Here is a 17815-nt window from a genome sequence, read left to right as displayed (position 1 = left end):
CCCCCCCCCCCCCCCCCCCGGCCCACCTCAAGTTCTTACCTCTCTAGTCAGGTACATCCTTCAGGTCCTGGTTAAAATTCTTCCTCCTTCAAAGCCTTTATTAACCAACTCTGCTGCTCAGGGCACATCCAGAGAAAGAGTGCTATCTACTTGACTGTGTCCCTTGGGATACAACTTGTGTGACTTTCTGTGCTCTATGTGCAGCTAGGGGGAGCTGTTACCGAGGAGCTTCGAGAAAGCTCTGGGGGCATGAGGGAGCAGGTGCAGGACAAGGGGCAATCAGAGGAAGCTGTGCAGTTTGAGGCGTCGCAAGGGGACCCCCTCGAAGGGGACCCCGCTGCACTATTGCACAGATACGCGCTAATGCGTATTTTTCATGGGCGGGGCTTATAGCTTGCCTAAGATTCTCAAAGGCATCTGTGCCCGCCCATTGGCCCACATCAAAAACTCTTACCGGTTTCAAATTCAGATGGGACAGACCCAGAAAAGGCAGAAATCATGGACTTGAGGGATGGGGGAGGAGAGGAATCGGAGGCCAGGGTTCTAGAACACCCCATCTCCACCTCCATCCCAGCGGCAGAGTCCCCGTGCCCCTGCGTGGGGCGTCCACACTCACTCATTACACATTTCCTTGGCCCTGACTTTTCGATGGTGGGCCCTGCTGGCAGCATCCTCCCCTTGTCTTCTTTGCTGCCTCTGGGCATTCCTCCTCAAACCCTCCAGGGAAGCCACCCTTCTCCGAGCTTCCTCTCCAGCAACTCCTCCTTGAACCTCTTGGGGTGGATAAAGGTTCCCCTTCCCCTGCACCTTTATTTTTTCCTGAGAGTCCTGATTTTCTGTTTGTTTTTAATTTACATTTTTTTCTATTGTGGCAAAATACACATCCCAACCATATTTAATCCTACAGTTCAGCGGCGCTGAATACATCCATAACGTGCAACCATCGCCACTGTCCATTCCAGATGCTTCGTCCTGTAAAGCTGAAGCTCTGTACCCATCAGACAGTAACTCTCCATTTTGTAACTGAACCCAGATTTGTGTCCCCCACGATCACTGACAGCAAAGCTGATCACCAAGCCAGAGCTCAAGTGGGCAGCAAGGTGAGAGTTTATTGCGAAGGCAGCCGAATGAGGAGACGGGAGGAGGAGCCTCAAGCCCTCCTCCCTGAAGCAGGAGGGCCAGGGGTTTTTTAAAGGCAAGTGGGAATGGGTCCGGGTAAGGGGAGAAGCGCTTTGGGACTCAAAGTCAGATAAAGGCAGTTCATTTCATTTTGTTGGGGACTCGAAGGGGAGGTCAGTGTCCTGACTGGGTCCAGCTGGCTTCCCTGACCCTGAGTTCCTGCCAAACAACGAAATTAACACTCGGTTCTCGTGGCATGAATATTATCTATCGGACCGACATACAGGGGCAGCCAGCATTCTGTGCACCCCCAAGCAGGTCTGGAGGGAAGTGGCAGTCGCCTTTGCTGCCGTGTTAACTCTGGTTACAGGGTTCTGTTACCTGGCCCCCAGTCTCTGGCAACTCCCTCCCCGCCCTGTCTGCTGTCTGTGATTTCGCTGTACCTTTAAGTGTCTGATTCCGCAGGATCCTGGCCTTTGTTTTCCCTTCTCACTCTGCCTTTCCTGGACCACCTCATCTCCCCTCATCTACTCCCAGGGCTCTGAATACTCGCACACATGCTTCCCTTTTTTCTTATCCCTTCGCAGAAATAAAGTTATTCCAAGTTTTTTTATTCTTAAACATAGATGTTAAAAAAATTTTTTTTAACATTTATTTATTTTTGAGAGACAGAGAGAGGCAGATCATGAGCAGGGGAGGGGCAGAAAGAGAAGGACACACAGAATCAGAAGCAGGCTCCAGGCTCTGAGCTGTCAGCACAGAGCCCGACGCGGGGCTCGAACCCACGAACTGTGAGGTCATTACCTGAACTGAAATCAAGAGTAGGAAGCTTAACCGACTGAGCCACCCAGACACTCCACCTGGTTTTTACATATTGCTTTTGTGAATATAAACAAAATTAGTTGGTTAAAGTTTTCCTAAAACTTTTCCACATTAGCATTGACTTTCCACTTGGAGGCATTGATGCCTGTACCTTCCACACAAGATTGCCTTCTCTAGGGGTGCCTGGGGAGCTCAGTTGGTCGAGCATGCAGCTCTTGATCTCAGGGTTCAAGCCCCAGGTTGGATGTGGAGCCTATTAAAAAAAAAAAAAAAAGAATGCCTTCTCTGGCTTCAAGAGCATCGGTCTACCAGCATTTCCTAAAAGAGCCCACAAGAGAATCAAAAGCCATTGGTGCTGAGCTCTGAAGCTGCCCTTGCATTTATATAGTGCTAGCCAACTTAAAATAATTTTAACAAATGTGAAAAAGCATAATTCTTAAGTGTAGATTATACAAATGAAAATACCCATGTAAACACCACCCCGATCAAGAAATGGAACTTTAGGGGCATCTGGGTGGCTCAGTCGGTTAAACTTCCTATTTCAGCTCAGGTCATGATCTTGCGGTTCAATGCTGACAGCTTGGAACCTGGACCTGCTTCAGATTCTGTCTCCCTCCCCCTCTGCCCCTCCCCCTCTCACGCTCTTTGTCTCTCAAAAATAAACATTAAAAATTAAAAAAAAAAAAGAAATGGAACTTTACCAACACCCCAGAAACCACTCTCCTGCCCCTTACCAAATAGTCCCCTCTCTGGGTTAATCAAAGGGAATCACTAATCCTCACCATAGATTGGTTGTACCTGTTTTTGAACTTTATGTAATGGAGTAATCCAGTAAGCACCCTTTTGAGACATGAAAGTCTTTTGTAGTCAGTGCTGCCTTGTTCAAAAACGAAAAGGACCAAGGCCTGTTACAGGAAGAAGTGCAAATCTACCTGCCCCTCATGTAAGCACAGGAGAAAGGCAACGTCATGCATCAGACAGAGATTTGGACCTGAGATCCTCTGATTCCGTGGTCAGCGGGCTAAAGTGTGTATCAAATGACTACCCTTGTATTTAAGGTGCAGCACATTATAAAAAGCATTTAATCCATCATGAAGGCAAAAAAATTAAAATATGGATAATACCTAATGCTGGGGACATTGTGGGGGAAAGAACACTTGCATTCACAATTATGTAAGTATTTGATCTAATTTTGAGGGCAGTTATCTAATACCTAGCAAAATGCTACATGTTCATACTTTTCGGCCGGCAAACTTCCTCCTAGAAATCTCTCAAGACTTACAGCAATTCTGTGCTGTGCCTCAATTTCCTCGTTTCTAAAATAGGGATGACAGTACATAGTTCAGTGGGTTGCTGTGCCCAGTAAATGAGCACGCGGGCGCGCGCGCGCGCGCACACACACACACACACACACACACACACACACACACAATGCCTGGTACTCAAGTATTTAAGCGGTAACTCTTGCCTTTGTCTTAGTGCATTAGTACCGTTCACTTGACCTTTTCACAAAAGACCAATAAACCTTCAACTATCTAACTCCTACCAAATAACACACTCCGCCAGAAAACGAAACTGGATTTTTTTTTTTAATCTCAGTGTAATCCCTGGGAGCTTATTCACCCACCCTACACTGAAGAGAATTACCGCGGAAGCACCGTCACTCTGTCCTTGAACAGTTTCCCAGGGGTTTCTTAGGAAGTCTCAGCCGCCCTACGACCTGGCTGAAAGCCGGTGAGGTCCGCCGGCCAGACGGTGTCGCTCTTCCCCAGCATTTCAGCCTCCGGCTCCCGGGAGAGCAGCTCTGTCCGCCAGGGGTGCTGCACTCACCTCCTCTCTTCCGCTTCCGGTGTCCCCCTGCAGCCATGGCCGCCGCCGCTGCCGCTGGCGGTCCTGGGGCGCCTCTGTCCCCGGACGAATTGCTTCCGAAAGGCGATGCCGAGAAGACTGAGGAGGAGCTGGAGGAGGAAGACGACGAGGAGGTACTGGGGCCCTGCGGCGCGAGGCGGAGTGCAAGGTTACGGGCCGGGAGGGCCCCGCTCGGGGGTGTGAGCTCCGCGTGCTGCGGGATCCGGGCGAAGGCGCGTCGCGGAACCCGGAGTGGTCGGAGGGGAGGTGTCTTCTCCGGGAGGCGGGGTTAGGGCCCCACTGGGCTGGCGTGGGATGCCCTAGCTCCAGGCGGGTGGTTGCCGTTGCCACGATCAAGATCCGCGTCGCCTATACCACAGCTAGATGAGACCCTGTCGGAGAGACTGTGGGGTCTGACGGAGATGTTCCCAGAGAGGGTCCGGTCCGCGGCTGGAGCCACTTTTGATCTCTCCGTCTTTGTGGCTCAGAAAATGTACAGGTAAGGTCCGAGGGCACAAACGTTGGGAGTATGCCTGGGGCGACTGAAGTGCTGTGAATGAACATGGGCTTTGGCAGTAGCCGGGCGGGGGTGCAGGCCAACCTGCCACCTAGATCACTGAGTGACCTTGGGCTCGTCTCTTAACCTTTCTGGATCTCAGTCAACTCTTCCTTAAGGTGGAAATGCCTATGGGGCAGGGTCGTTGTGAGGATCGTTTCACGTTATGGGAGGTAATTAACGTGTCGTATAGGTAGCTTTGTACGAACTCCGGAGAATGTTAGAACTGCTGTCGCCAGATAAACAGCCAGCAGAACTGGTAGGAGTATGCGCAAGGGTTGGTAGAACGTGCCTTTGAAAAACGTTGGCGCAGGAGAGGTTTGGTTGCTGGGCCGTTTTGGGCGAAGAGGAGCACATCTGTTTTTGTGTCTCGCTGTGGTGCTCACGCTCCCTCTGCAGGTTTTCCAGGGCAGCCTTGTGGATCGGGACCACTTCCTTCATGATCCTCGTCCTTCCCGTTGTCTTCGAGACCGAGAAGTTGCAAATGGAGCAGCAGCAACAACTGCAGCAACGGCAGGTGAGCCCAGACCCTGGGCCTTTTGCCTGCGGCGCAGATGCAAGTTGGGGGTTTTCCCCGCCCCAGGGTAGAGCAGCAGTTAACGTGCGGGTAGGGATTGGGATCCGTCCCACGCTCTTTTAGGTACCCATGTGCTCAGCAGTTTTTATAGACCTCATCTGCCCTGTCAGGTACAGTGAAAGTGCGATCTGTGGACTCATACAATGCCTTACACCTCTCCTTTTCTTTCCCAGATACTTCTAGGGCCTAATACAGGGCTCTCAGGAGGAATGCCAGGGGCTCTACCTTCACTTCCCGGAAAGATCTAGAATGTTACTGCTATATGACTTGTCTCGGTGGGACGAGTTTGTAAATTCAATAGTGTTTGAACTGCTGATTATTTGGATTCTTCTTTTCGTTTCCTTTTCTGTTTTTAACTTTGGCACATTGATTTATCTCAACCTGCTGGGGAGAATTCTCCCCAGTGTGTCACGGAGACTCCCAACTTGCAGCTGTGCCCTCCACACTGTCCCGTTTCTTCTGTCCTCACTCTGATAGCAGAGTGCAGCAATGCAGACGGTTCCTCGAGCTCTGGCCATCCCACCCCTCTCACTAAATAACTCGTGACCGGAACATCTCAACTGTCCGATCGCGGCATGGGAACTGATGCCACTGGGAAGGATGTACCCTTGGCCATTTTTGGTTTTAAGCATGGAGATGTTGGGAAGGGACATGCACACAGTATGAAATCCGCGATGCAACTGCAGCGGAAAGCAGCCCCTGAATTTTGTGTTGGAAAGGAGGGAGGGCAGCTTCAACCGCAGGTGGGGACGGTGGGGGACAGCGCGGGAGCTCAGCTCCTCTGCCCGTTTTGGCTCTTAGAGACCTGAGTGTGTGTGTCCAAAACAGGAAAAAAGTGCTCACTTTTTGTATTTAAATATTAAAAATGATTCCAACGGAAAGTGTCGTCCATGTACTTGAGATACGCACCTCGAGACTGCTTGCTTGGACTGCCCCTCGCGCTTCCTCTCTCAAGCTCACGTCACTGTTTAACAGTGTGACCCCTTAGGCCCAGCCGCGGAAAACAGAATTCAGTTTGGGCTAGGAACTTTTTTTTTTCTTTTTTAATGGAATCTCTGCACCCAACGGTGGGGGGGGGGGGGCTTTGATCTTAACCCCAAGATTAAGAGTCACTTGCTCTTCTGACTGAGCCAGCCAGGTACCCCAGAAACCTCTTAATAGTAATCTTTGCCCTGAATTCAGGCATTCAGCTCCATCGACAAAGAATTGAGTCCATGTACTCGTACAGTCTACAGTGATGCACAGTGATCAAGGATTTGTAGGGAATGACCTAGTAGTAACTTCTGGAATGATGGCAAACAGCGTTTTTGTTTTGTTCTTTTAAAAGGAATTGCTGAGCTGAGCTGATCATGAATTCCAGCTGTGGCCCTGCCCTGGAACTTTGCAGTTTTTTTTCATTCAGCGTACATTTGTGTTAGCAGTGTGTTACAGTACTAAGCCTTTTGTGTAGATTTTTCAGGATGATATTATACAATTTAGGGTGCAGGAATAGTATTTCTGTTTTACAGAGGAGGAAACCATCACAGAGGTTAAGTCTGTACCAGACCCCATAGGAAATGCTGGATCTGAATTCAAATCTGGCGGGCCCTCTGCTATGTCATCTTGACCTTGTTAACCAGAGAAAAACACTAGTCACTTGTCAGGGCTGGTAAAGAAAACTTGTACTTACGACTTGGACTCCACTTAAGATTTGTTGAGCCTGGTTTTTATAAACTGGAAAATGCCTTGGGCTCTTGAATCAGATCCTGCTTAGTGAATGTTTTGTCTGGATTTTTGAGGGGAGAGGTTGGACCAAAGCACAATACAGCTCTAAAAGGTAGCCTAGGACGGTGGGCAGTTCATTCTGAAGCATCATCATAGTGATGGTTTCCTTTTTTCCTTTACGTACGTAATTACAGAATTCAGGCAGACGTAGAAGACATACAGAGTTTTCCATTTTTAATATTTGGTTAAACAAAATACATCTTTTGTAAACAAACCCAGCACAAGGCCAACAAAAAAAAGGAATAAAAGCAAGAAAAACAAAAAGCCTAGGGTTGCCCCTTAACTGGGCATCAGGGTCAGGCCTGCCCCTTTCCTTCAAGGACATGGGGCTTTTTGCCCTTGAGCATCAGCATGGGTCCCTGTTCCTAAGCACCAGAATCGGATATGAACAGAGAAACCAGCCCTGAAATGTGTAAGCATCTTTGCATATCCCATTGGCTCATGGACTCGCAAGTGCCTGGGGACTCCTTTGAAGTGCCACTTGCACAGGCCCAAGCAGAGTGGTGGGGAGGAGTCGCCCCCTCCTCCCAGGAAATGGCTTACTATCACTGACCGGGCCCATGGACCCAAGGTCCTGCTTGTGACAATCAGGTCAGCTGTAACTTCTGGCTGGTGGTGGTTGGAATGTCATTGTGCAGGGGGTAAGGGGCTCCCCATGGTGCCAAGCAGGTGTGGTGTGGAAATTGGTGCAGAAGAGACTGTGGCCAGTGGCCGAGAGGGTGTGATGCAGTAGCCGCTTGGTGGCCTCTGGAACTCAGCATTAAAAACGGCCTTGTCGGATTGAAGATACATGTGCAGAAAAAGTGCTGGTGTAAACATGCACTCCAGTCACAGTGGGGAGAAAGCCTCAACTCCGTCCTGTCAAGCGTGCTCAGGCTCGACGTGCAAGCCCGGGCTGGCTCTACTGCTGGAGGCGGCTGGCCAGGGGGGCGGCTCTCAGACCTGCCGAGACCGGCTGTGTGTAGGCCTGTGTGTAAGTGCGGCAGACGGGCCACCCCACCTCGAGGTGGCTACAACCACTTCGGTGACATGCCGTGTGGTACACGTGCCCTCCTCCTCTTGTTTTCCAAAGTTACAGGAGAAAAGTGGCCTACAACTATTTAGAGAGGTAGGGGATAGATCGATTTTCAGTTGATTTGTAAGGGAAACTAAAGACGTGACAGATCCAGGTCCTATAACATGATGCACATAAACATCCAGCTCGAGGGCTCTGACTCTTGTCACTTTGGGGACTCTGAGCCGAGGACTTCAACCAATTCTAGCTGCTCTTAATCTCTGAGAAGCTCGTCTTCACAATACTTTCCTCACCCATCTGTGTCTCAAACCAGTGGAAGATGCTATCAAAAGCAGACTCACCGTTTCCTGACTTTGCCAGAGTATGTCAACCGGGAAGACTGCCCCTCTGCCCGCCTTGTGCCCAGAGCCCCCTGAATCCATGTAGTGAAGCTGGAAGGACGACGCTGGAGCGAGGCGGCCAGGCCGCCCAGGCCGCCCCAGTCTGGCTTCCGCCACATCCTCTTAGGTATCTGGCTCCCCTGTCCCACTAGAATATTGCAGGATTCAACCACCCGGCATGGAACACTAGAGAACTTTTCATTATACAACTCCAAGGATGGCCATGAACCACCCTTAAAAATGGGGGCAATGGGAGACATTAGGGGTTGGAGATGGCAAGCTGTACCGCTGCTGGCGTTCTGGAGATGGTTTCCTGAGGGGCCCTTCTGCACTGGATCCGTCAAGCCCGGCAGCGGGGCTTTGCACGCACGGTGTCCTCAGACCCACTGGTTGCCGGGGAAGGGGAAGGGGAGGCAGCATCTCCAGGTGACTCACAGCAGCAGTGAACTCCAGCAGGGCCTCTGTCAAGTTCTCATGGGGATGGGGAAAATCAGCCAGGGCCCACCTTTCTTTCTGCTCTCTTAAATAAAACAACGGTCTTTCGTGGCTTGCCCTAAGCACACAGAGCTCCTACCTTCCTTTGGTTCCTGTGCCAGTCCACACGTCTGTCCTTCCTATCACACTGTCCAGTCCGAGGGGGAACCCCAGTGAGATGTGTGGGAAGTGGCAGGGGCACACCCACTGTGCTGGCCACCACACGTTACAGACGATCCCGGAGCCGAGCTGAGGGAAGGGTGGGTACAAGGGCGTTACACGTCAGCCCTCCAACTCTGATGGGCCTCCACCTCTTCCGGTACCACCAGCAGGAGTTCACAGTTCTTTCCTCGCAAGTGATGTTTTAGAAATTTCCTGTGGGAACAAAGGGCAGATGAAGGAGAAAAGGAAATGGCTGGTAAGCCGCAACTCCCAGTCTCGGGGGGCCATGTGCTCACCAGTGACCTCCTCCCGTGTACCCTCAGCAGTCCCCAAACAGTCGGATTGGGATCTGTTCTCGAAGCTTCTGCAACCGGCTACCCCTCAATCCGGCCAGTCGATTTCCACGGAATTTTCGCTCATCCTCGTCTAGAACTGCTAACACCGTCTAGTCCTGTAAGGCACGGAGCCAGGACCAAAGTACTCGACAGTGAGGGGCTTCTCAGTGCGTAAAAAAGAAAGTTTCTTCTTTGGTCTCTGGGCAACTTAGCCCTCTCTGGCCTGAATGTCTGTCTGTCTTCCTCCTTCTGAACTGACAGCTATCCACCGTCAGGTTGTCTGAGTACAGAGACTGCTCCGGTGCCAGCCCTGCCAGACCAGAGGGCCAGCGTGCCAGGGGCAGGGGCTTCTCCACCAAAGGGACTTCCCGTCCTCAGGGGCCATCAAAGATTTAGGTCTTTTGAGCCCGAGACCCTGGGATTCTAGGCAAGGTGGGGGATCCTAGGGACTGGGAATTTCATCTCCTTCATCGAGTACAAAAACGACAGGCTCAACTTCCGCAGCACACCCACGGATGTGGGGGTTGGGGGGGAGCCTGGCACCTTCCCAACAGGTACCTGAGCTCGCTCTCGCCTCCAATCCACTCGGGCATCTTCAGTTTGGAGTCGAGGTTGTAGTAGGCACCTCCCACCTCTCGAACACAGATCCAGTGCTGCCTTTTGAGAGGCAGCTTCAGCGGACCCCAGCACAGGCTGGACGGCAGGTTCATGATGAAGCCCATGACGTTAGTGAGAGCAATGGCACTGACATCCCTGCGGAGGAAGAGCGGCGTCGGGCTCCGGGGCGGCCCCTTCCCCGAAGGCCCCTCCCCAGGCAGGGGCACCTCCCCACACCTGCGCCTGCGCTCTGGTCCGCGTCAAGCCTGGTTCCAGTTACCTGCGCTTGTCCCACCAGACGGCTTCGTAGCCTTTGGTTTGAAGTGCTGCCATAATGACGTTCACGTCGTAGTTCCCGTTTCCCAGCATGCTCTTCTTGTGGGGCGTCACCATGGTGTTCGGAGACAACCTGAGCACGCGAGGAAGAGGGCTGAGACTCGTGGGCGGGGCCAGCCGATCTCCTGCCCCGCCCACCTGTTTCCCCTACTCAAGTACAAGGTAACCCAGTAATTTTACGGTTGGGACCCCTACTGCACTAGGCGTCGCCTCTCTTCCTGTGCAAGAAAGACTGAGTTCATGTCTCGCCGTCATCCAGAAAGTCACCGGACACAGACCATGCTCTGCGACAGTCTCATTTGTGAACCCCTTCACCCCCCCCCCCCCCCCCCCCCCCCCCCCCCCCCCCCCCCCCCCCCCCCCCCCCCCCCCCCCCCCCCCCCCCCCCCCCCCCCGTCTGCGGCCTTCTGCATCTTGGACCTTCCTGCCTTAATACAGCCGTTTTTTCTAAACGTTAGAAAATCACACTTGATATTTTCATTTGCATCGGTAGTATTTGTTGCCACTCTAGTTGGGTTTTTTTTTTTTTTACTACAATGTAAATGCTTTCTATTAAAGGCTTGCACACTTGGTAATCATTAATCCTTAAACACCCCAAGGGCTACAGGGACCCAGGCAGAAACAGGAATGTATGAACTGGGGTTTCGGGTGAAGCACTAAGAACTAGTACGGCCTGTACAAAATTGGCATGCCTGAGCCACCGAAAGCATTTCAAATACGTGTGTGTGTGTGTGTGTGTGTGTATGTGTGTGTAAGGACTTGAATAACAATTTTTTTAAAGTTTATTTATTTATAAGAGTGAGAACGTGAGCAGAGGAGGGGCAGAGAGAGAGGGGGAGAGAGAGAATTCCAAGCAGGCCCTTTGCGGTCAGTGTAGAGCCCAACACGGGGGCTGGATGTCACCAACTCTGAGATCCTGACCTGCGCTGGGATCAAGAGCCGGAAGCTTAACAGACTGAGCCGCCCAGGCGCCCCTTGAATAAGAAATCTTTTTAAAAACTGAAACACAAAGAATCCACTGAAAACAATGTCTGTGCCAAACAAAACTCAGCTATGGTCCGTGCACCCACCCTGCTTTGGGCTATTTTGGCTGGGCATGACATGAGCTTACTCCTTTGTCTCCAGCAAGGTCAGCTCTGAAGGCATTTCCAGTCCTATTATTTGGCTTTCACGGGCTTGTCGGGCCAGGACCCGAGGAAAGGCCTTCTCGAAGGAAGGGCTGGATTCCTTTCTCCTGGGTGTGAAGGGAAGTGTGAGCTTCTTGGGACAGAACATGGAGGCCAGTGATCAGGAGGCTGCTGAGGGCCAGCTCCAGGGGAGAATCAGGACTCTGGGACCACTCACAACGCTCAACAACTCTTTAAAAAGTGCTGTGTGTTTTTTTAAAACTTCTCTGTACACGGCTATTTGTCAAACATAGAACATTTCTTCCATGGCTTAAACCCTCCAATGGTTCCCAAAGCACTTAAATACCATCTAAATGATTTGCTTTCCAGGCAAGGCCCTCAAGATACTGCAGATCTCACCCCTACCTCTGGGCACAAAGACCTTCGGTCTGCTACTTAAACACACACGCCACCTTTTCACCTTGGGGCCACTGTACGCGCTCACCGTTTCTGCCACACTCTAGGCTTCCGCCGGCTGGAATGCTCTTCCTCTCGATCTCCACTCGGTTTGCTCCTTAATATCTGGAGCGTTAGTGCTGGTTAGAGGCCTTTTCTGACCACCCAACCTTCAGTTTCTTTCCAGGCACCAGCTCTTACCCCACCTGCTTTAATCACAGCCCCTGTTACTAGCAGACACGTCTGGTTTTCTACACTAGAATGACAGGCTTCCCTGTCCCGTTAGGGCTATGCCACCAGGTCCCAAGGAGTGCCTGGCACAAAACAGGTGCTCAGGGAATGGTGACTGAAATGTTCACCACGTTTATTTTGTCGCCCTCTCTCTTTTTACCTTAGTAGCAGGCCCTTCCAAAGAGCTTCTGTGGTGGCTCTCCTGAGCTAGCAAGAAGGCCATCAGAGGACACTAACCTTCACTCTGCCACCAAATTGCATCTTACGGTCATAGTACCTACTATGTATTGAAAAATTCTGGGCCATGCCATCCAATGCTAGATGCTTTCATACGTATCTCACTTAATTTTCATAATAAACCCATGAGGCTAGAAGTTATTTCCGTTTTATAGGTTTGGTGATTTAATGGGTTTTTTTTCTTAAGTGTTTTATTTCTTTTTGAGAGAAAGAGACAGGGACAGTGTGAGCAGGGGAGGATCAGAGAGAGAGGAAGACACAGAATCTGAAGACAGGCTCCAGGCTCTGAGCTAGCTGTCAAGCACAGAGCCCGACATGGGGCTCAAACCCACAAACCACGAGATCATGACCTGAGCCAAAGCTGGACGCTCAACCGACTGAGCCACCCAGGCGCCCCTAGGTTTGCTGATTTAAAACGACTTGCCTGTGATCGCTTATCTGACAAGTGACAGCCTAGGATTCATGCCTGGGTTTGTCAGACTCTGATGTTGTGCCTGTCTTATGTCCAGGACCCAAAACCAGAGTAGGTGTGATAGGTTTGATAGGAGGAAAGACCAGCAGACTTCCTGGGGCCTGGGCCTCAAATGCAGCTTAAAAGGCCCCCTGGAGGCTCTTGTATTAGATAAGAAAGCATATGGAAGCGAGCTAGGCTGGAGTATATCAAGTTCATTCCCCTTCACCAATTTTCCAGTAGTTTCTCTTTACTTTCAGTGAAGTGTCTCAACAGGAGACGCATGAAGGCTCCAACAAAGAAACTTCTGGGTCTTCTACCTTGTTCACCATTTTACTCCCTACCGAAACTTAGAGCCACACTTTCCCACGTGTGTTCCCAGAGGATCACAGGTGTTCAATACAATTACTGCCGAGTGAATCAAGTAACAAGGTTTCCTGCAGGGATTCTTAGAGCCCCTAATATGCTAACATTCACCTTGAGTCTTGAGGAGACGGGCTACATTTCAGTCCCCAAACATATCTGACCACACATTTTTTTCTGGGGCGCACCTGGCAGGAGTGTTCCTAGCGTCTCTTCCCCCACACCCACTCTCCTGTCTATTCACATTGTCTCTCCCTCAACTGGAGGCTCCTGGCTCCGTATCTGGGCTTTTGAAACAGGTTCCTCAATTGATCTCACTTCCAAACTCTCCATCTACCAAGTCGCTTCTATGTTCCTGCCACATTCACCAAGGTATCATTTCACGTTCACGTAAGAACTGCCCACTGGCTAACTCCAACCCTCCGGGCCCTCCTGGGCCTGCGGTTTCTCCCTCTTTGGGTTATTCAGTGCACTTCAAACACCACAACCATATGGCCTCTGTTCTTTCATATTTCCTGTTCCAAGCCAAATCCTAAAGCTTCTTCAAGGTCAACCTCACATCCGACCTTTTCCATGGAATCTTTCCTGGCTCCCGTATGGCAGAAAGTACAGGGAGATGGGGAGGACTACCCAGTAACCTAGCAACCAGCACCAGTACTAACGGTGAGATTTAATCTCCGTGCCTGATGGCTTAACAGTAACAACGGGAACAATTCCCAGCTTACAAGACCATTCAAGAATCCCGTTATCTTCTAGATGTCCAACCAAAGCTCTTCCAGGGCTAAGCAGTGGCAATGGAATAAACGTGTGTTGCCCAAATAACCGGTATAGGAAATGCTGAGAATGCCTTCCATCTCATCCCTCAAGTGGTCATGTGAGCAAGTGGGGTCCATCCAGTGTGCCCGTTATACCAGGGCTTGTTTTCGCTTTCACAATAATCAAACGCCCACTGTTGTCAGCTACTCCAAGGAGGTTTACCGCGTAACCCTTCCAACAGTCCTGAGACCGAGGGTAATCTCACAGTGTAAACAAGGAAGCTGAGGTGCCATGTGGTCACGGTGACCGGCAGTCATTCATACAGCCGGGCACTGGTACAGCTAAGAGTCAGCCCCTCCCTGACACTACGCTCAATGGTGTCCTGGACAACCGAACTCCCTGGCATCCTGCTCTCTCGTTCTCTTCTGAAGACTCCTTGGCAAACTCCTGTTCAGGGTGGTCTTAATGGCTTGGACAGAAGTTCTGGACTATGAAGCAAGCCTCTCCCTCCTGGCGTCACAGCCACAGGTTAGAGCCATGAGACTTGACGTGATCTCCAAGTGACAAGATGGGCGGCTCTTGCCACATCTCACCAATGCCTAGGCCATCAGGTGAGTTCCTGGTCTTCCTTTGCGGTTACCCCTGTGTCTGGCTATGGGGGTGCTTTCAGATTTTAACAAAAAGATGATGTGGAGACATTCATCAGGATTCCTTTTCTCTCCTAATTACTGCTTTCCTTTTGATCGGGTCTGAAGAAATGTGCCATTAAAAGATATGGCTCAGACCTTCATGAAGTGTCTTTAAATTATGAAATGCAGGGGCGCCTGAGGGGGGGCTTAGTCGGTGACAGGTCAACTTCAGCTCAGGGCACAATCTCGCAGTTTGTGAGTTCAAGATCCATGTCGGGCTCTGTCCCGACAGCTCAGAGCCTGGAGCCTAATTCAGATTCTGTGTCTCCCCTTCTCTCTGCCCCTTCCATGCTCATGCTCTCTCAATAGTAAATTTTTAAAAATGTTAAAAAAAATATGAAATACATACAACACAGACCACAGGGCCGGGCACGTGGATGTGCCCTCTGTAGGTGCTAGCGATGATGATGTGTCCACCTGGCCCTTGGACAAGATAATTTCAATCTCTAGAGGCTAACACTCAATGCCATTTCTGAATTTGCCACCACCACACCTTTAAATGTGGCTCTTTCCACCTGCTCAGGGATGTTTTAATGGTGAAGGTTGGGTTTCCTTGGGGTAGAAGATGCTGGCTGTTCACCAGTATCTAAAATCTCTTTGTCCCTTCCATCTCGCGTTAGATTTTTCGAGCGGTACCAACCTGGTTTCCATCTATTTCACGTTTTAACAGCTACGTCGCCTGGGGAAGGGATACATAACTAGCTACAAGGACATTTAATCACTGAAAAACTTGAGGGGAGTCTCGTGAAGGTGGTTTGAGGCCTGAGATTTCCCAAATAACTCTGCTCTCTCATTTGACTTCTCGGTCTTTCCTTTTTCTGAGCAGAGGAACACATATGGCGAGATGCTCGGGGTCAGACATCCACATCTGAAGAGGCACCCACGTCGCCTGCCCAGGTTCTTAGCTCTTCTCCGATTCGATTCCGCATCTTGAAAACTGATCCTTTTCAAACCAGTGACCTCTTTTGCCATCACTGCGGCCGTTGCCACGATCTTCAAATCCTGAACAGAGACTCTGCCCCTTGGAGTCCTCTCTTCCCCTGTCCCCAGGCTGCTGCTGAGCCACCAGCCTTAGTTCTAAGTCCCTGCTCATTTCGATTCCAAACATGAGTCATCTCAAGTCCGTAACTGTATTGAAACTCCACCCTGCGTTTGAATTTCTTTATCTGGCTGAGAGTAAACTGCTTGGATGAACTCCCTCTCAACACACGGCCTTCACCACAATTTGCCTCCCATTTCTCCCATTCATCAGCCACGTCTTCAAACAAGCACAGAACCTTGTAGCTGAGAATTTCAAATGATCTAGTTAAACCTGCCAATGTTACTGCTGTTTCCATTAAAACCCCAACAGATCGTTCCCCCCCCCCCACCCCTCCAGTCTAAACGGCTCTAAATCCGGAGGTTCTAACTTCATTGAGTCTGTTCACAAGGCCTGGTCAATGGACAGCTCTGGGACGCACTTGCTTGTTTATAAAATCCCATCTTCTGTGCCTCATCTCTTCTCCCCTTCCTCTGGCCCCTTTCACTTTGTTTCTATTTCTCCACACTGACTCCATATAAAATACCCAGAATTCCACCTCTGGAGTGGAAACAGAGTGTAATTTCTTATGTACTCATTTGCTATTATTTCGAGGTAGATCTTTACATTGTGCTGATTAGGGAATTGGGGAGGGTGGTACACATTTGCAAGAGCCTTAACAGCCAGGAATAGAACTCTGCTTCCACACTGAGTATTGAGCAAGTATGTAGCATTCTTGCATCCAGGGAAAACACAACTGAAAGAGTCCTGCGATTAGATTATCCACAGACCGCTCATAATCAGAGTCCGTCTCTTTGGGCCCGGTCCCCGCAGGCTCGCAGGGTGAATGGAAACTGATGCTAGAACTACTCTGACATGCCTTTCCAGGACTCCAGAAGCAGCAGGGCAGACGTCCTGCGGTGTCCACCCAAACCCTGCAGAACTAAGTCTCAAACCCTGTGATAAAAAGAATTTTGGAACGTCAAAGTACAGAAGAAAAGCTGAATTTCTATCACCCTGTCAGAGAGCATTTAGCAAAGTGGGTTAAAAGAAAAAAAGGCCGCCTAGCATGAAGATGAAAGGGGAAGAGATCTAGAGTCCGTTTCACATCACAGCTTTGCTACTTGGAAGCTGTCTGGACACATAGCCTGACCTTTCTGCCTGCTTCTCTATCAGTAAAACAGAGACAGGAAAATGACTGCTGGGGAGGGAGGGCTGTACAAAGCAATGTACTAAAGGCACCGAGGCCAGCACATGGCCTCATGGGAAAACGAAGCACTGCGTAAAGCTAGTTGAGCACCTTCCTCTGACGCAGGTGAGTGCATAAAGGTCTAGTCCCCTTTCCAGATTGTACACTCTTGGGGCAGGGCTTCGAGAGGCATTCTAGCACCGCGGTCAACAGCACACATAAACCTGAAATCAAACTTGGCCCCACCAGTTGTTACCCAAGGCACATTACTGAAGGTCTCCGAGCCCTGTCCCCATCCATACAATGGAAACAAATTCCATGGCATCGTTGAGGAAGATCACACGAGATGACACCACAGAGGGTCCCAGCACTATGCCCAGCCTACAGTGAGTGCTCAACAAATGGTAGTGATTATTATTTTTCCCGTTTCTGGGTCCCTCGGATCTGCTAACAGCACCCAGCTAATTGATACCTGTTGGTTTGCAGGTGCACCTAGCGGAGACACTGCCCCACCCACAGAAATGCAGAAATAGCCGAAAGTGTAAAGATGGCGAAAAGGAGTCCCCTACCTCTGGAAAATCTCTTGCAGGGTGTCCCGGGTGAAGGCATTGCTGTCCTGGAAGACGTTATTGAGGGCATGCAGGGCACAAAGCTCCCTGCGCTGTTTCTCATGGTAGATTTGTGGGGGTGCTGCCTGGGGCAGCTCCAAGGATTCCGATTTGGCCTTGTCTCCTTTCCATGGCACGCAACTCATGTTTTCGTTTTAGGTTCCAGAGAGGGCTGAAAACACCCCACCCTTCCCTCCAGAGGAAGAATGCTAAGTAAGCTTCTCAGTCTTTCCAGGATCCCTGAGGTCCAACCTTATTTTCTGAGGTCCATGATTTATGCTTTGTCACGGGGAGACTAGGTGGGAATCAAAAGGAAAAAGAAAATCCACCTCTTCTCCTCTCAATAGAAAGATCACTTACGCATTCGTGTATTTCGCTACCGCTGTCAAAGTGCAGAATGTTTGAAAAAATCAGAAAACCTAAGACCTCGTTGCCTTTCTCCCACCCTCCCCTCCAAAACCCCGCCCGACGATTTTTTTGTTGTATTTTCCTCTCTGCAACTGCCAACCCAGGCCTCAAGGCAGGAGGGCCGCGCGGAATCGGTCACATCGCTCCTTTTCTTCCATGTCTTTCGAACCGCAACGCCACTGACTCAGGAGACAAGGCCCGGGAGGTGGGTAAAACGCAAAATTCGAGCAGCTAGCGAGGGCCGGCCGGCGTGCGATCGCGAGCGGTGCGGGGGCTTCGGGGGCGGCTCTCCATCCCCTCGGGGGCGGCGGGGCCCCG

General features: G+C 50.6%; 2 protein-coding genes across 2 annotated transcripts; one reads left to right on the top strand and one right to left on the bottom strand.

Moving 5' to 3' along the window:
• The first annotated feature begins 3772 nt into the window (after positions 1–3772).
• Positions 3773–5803, top strand: TOMM22 (translocase of outer mitochondrial membrane 22). The gene is made up of 4 exons (XM_029954076.1): positions 3773–3923; positions 4170–4288; positions 4745–4862; positions 5096–5803. Exons 1-4 carry the CDS (start codon positions 3807–3809, stop codon positions 5168–5170), a joined length of 429 nt encoding a protein of 142 aa, XP_029809936.1. The 5' UTR covers positions 3773–3806; the 3' UTR covers positions 5171–5803.
• Positions 5804–6834: 1031 nt separating this feature from the next.
• JOSD1 (Josephin domain containing 1) lies at positions 6835–17809 on the bottom strand. The gene is made up of 4 exons (XM_029954216.1): positions 17051–17809; positions 9930–10058; positions 9611–9805; positions 6835–8930 (listed from the first exon to the last, which is right to left on the bottom strand). Exons 1-4 carry the CDS (start codon positions 17233–17235, stop codon positions 8831–8833), a joined length of 609 nt encoding a protein of 202 aa, XP_029810076.1. The 5' UTR covers positions 17236–17809; the 3' UTR covers positions 6835–8830.
• Between the last annotated feature and the right edge of the window lie 6 nt (positions 17810–17815).

The sequence above is a fragment of the Suricata suricatta genome, chromosome 10, assembly GCF_006229205.1.
Source record: "Suricata suricatta isolate VVHF042 chromosome 10, meerkat_22Aug2017_6uvM2_HiC, whole genome shotgun sequence".
Taxonomy (NCBI): Eukaryota; Metazoa; Chordata; class Mammalia; order Carnivora; family Herpestidae; genus Suricata; species Suricata suricatta.
Note: the sequence above shows the minus strand (reverse complement) of the source record. Positions and strands in the feature narration are given on the sequence as shown.

Coding starts and splice junctions, on each gene's coding strand:
- TOMM22 (XM_029954076.1), top strand. CDS start 3,807: ATGGCCGCCGCCGCTGCCGCTGGCGGTCCTGGGGCGCCTCTGTCCCCG. Junction 3,924..4,169: donor AGGAGGAAGACGACGAGGAG/GTACTGGGGCCC, acceptor CCTATACCACAG/CTAGATGAGACCCTGTCGGA. Junction 4,863..5,095: donor AACAACTGCAGCAACGGCAG/GTGAGCCCAGAC, acceptor TTTCTTTCCCAG/ATACTTCTAGGGCCTAATAC.
- JOSD1 (XM_029954216.1), bottom strand. CDS start 17,235: ATGAGTTGCGTGCCATGGAAAGGAGACAAGGCCAAATCGGAATCCTTG. Junction 9,806..9,929: donor GTCTGGTGGGACAAGCGCAG/GTAACTGGAACC, acceptor CTTCCTCCGCAG/GGATGTCAGTGCCATTGCTC. Junction 8,931..9,610: donor GGAGGCGAGAGCGAGCTCAG/GTACCTGTTGGG, acceptor TTGTTCCCACAG/GAAATTTCTAAAACATCACT.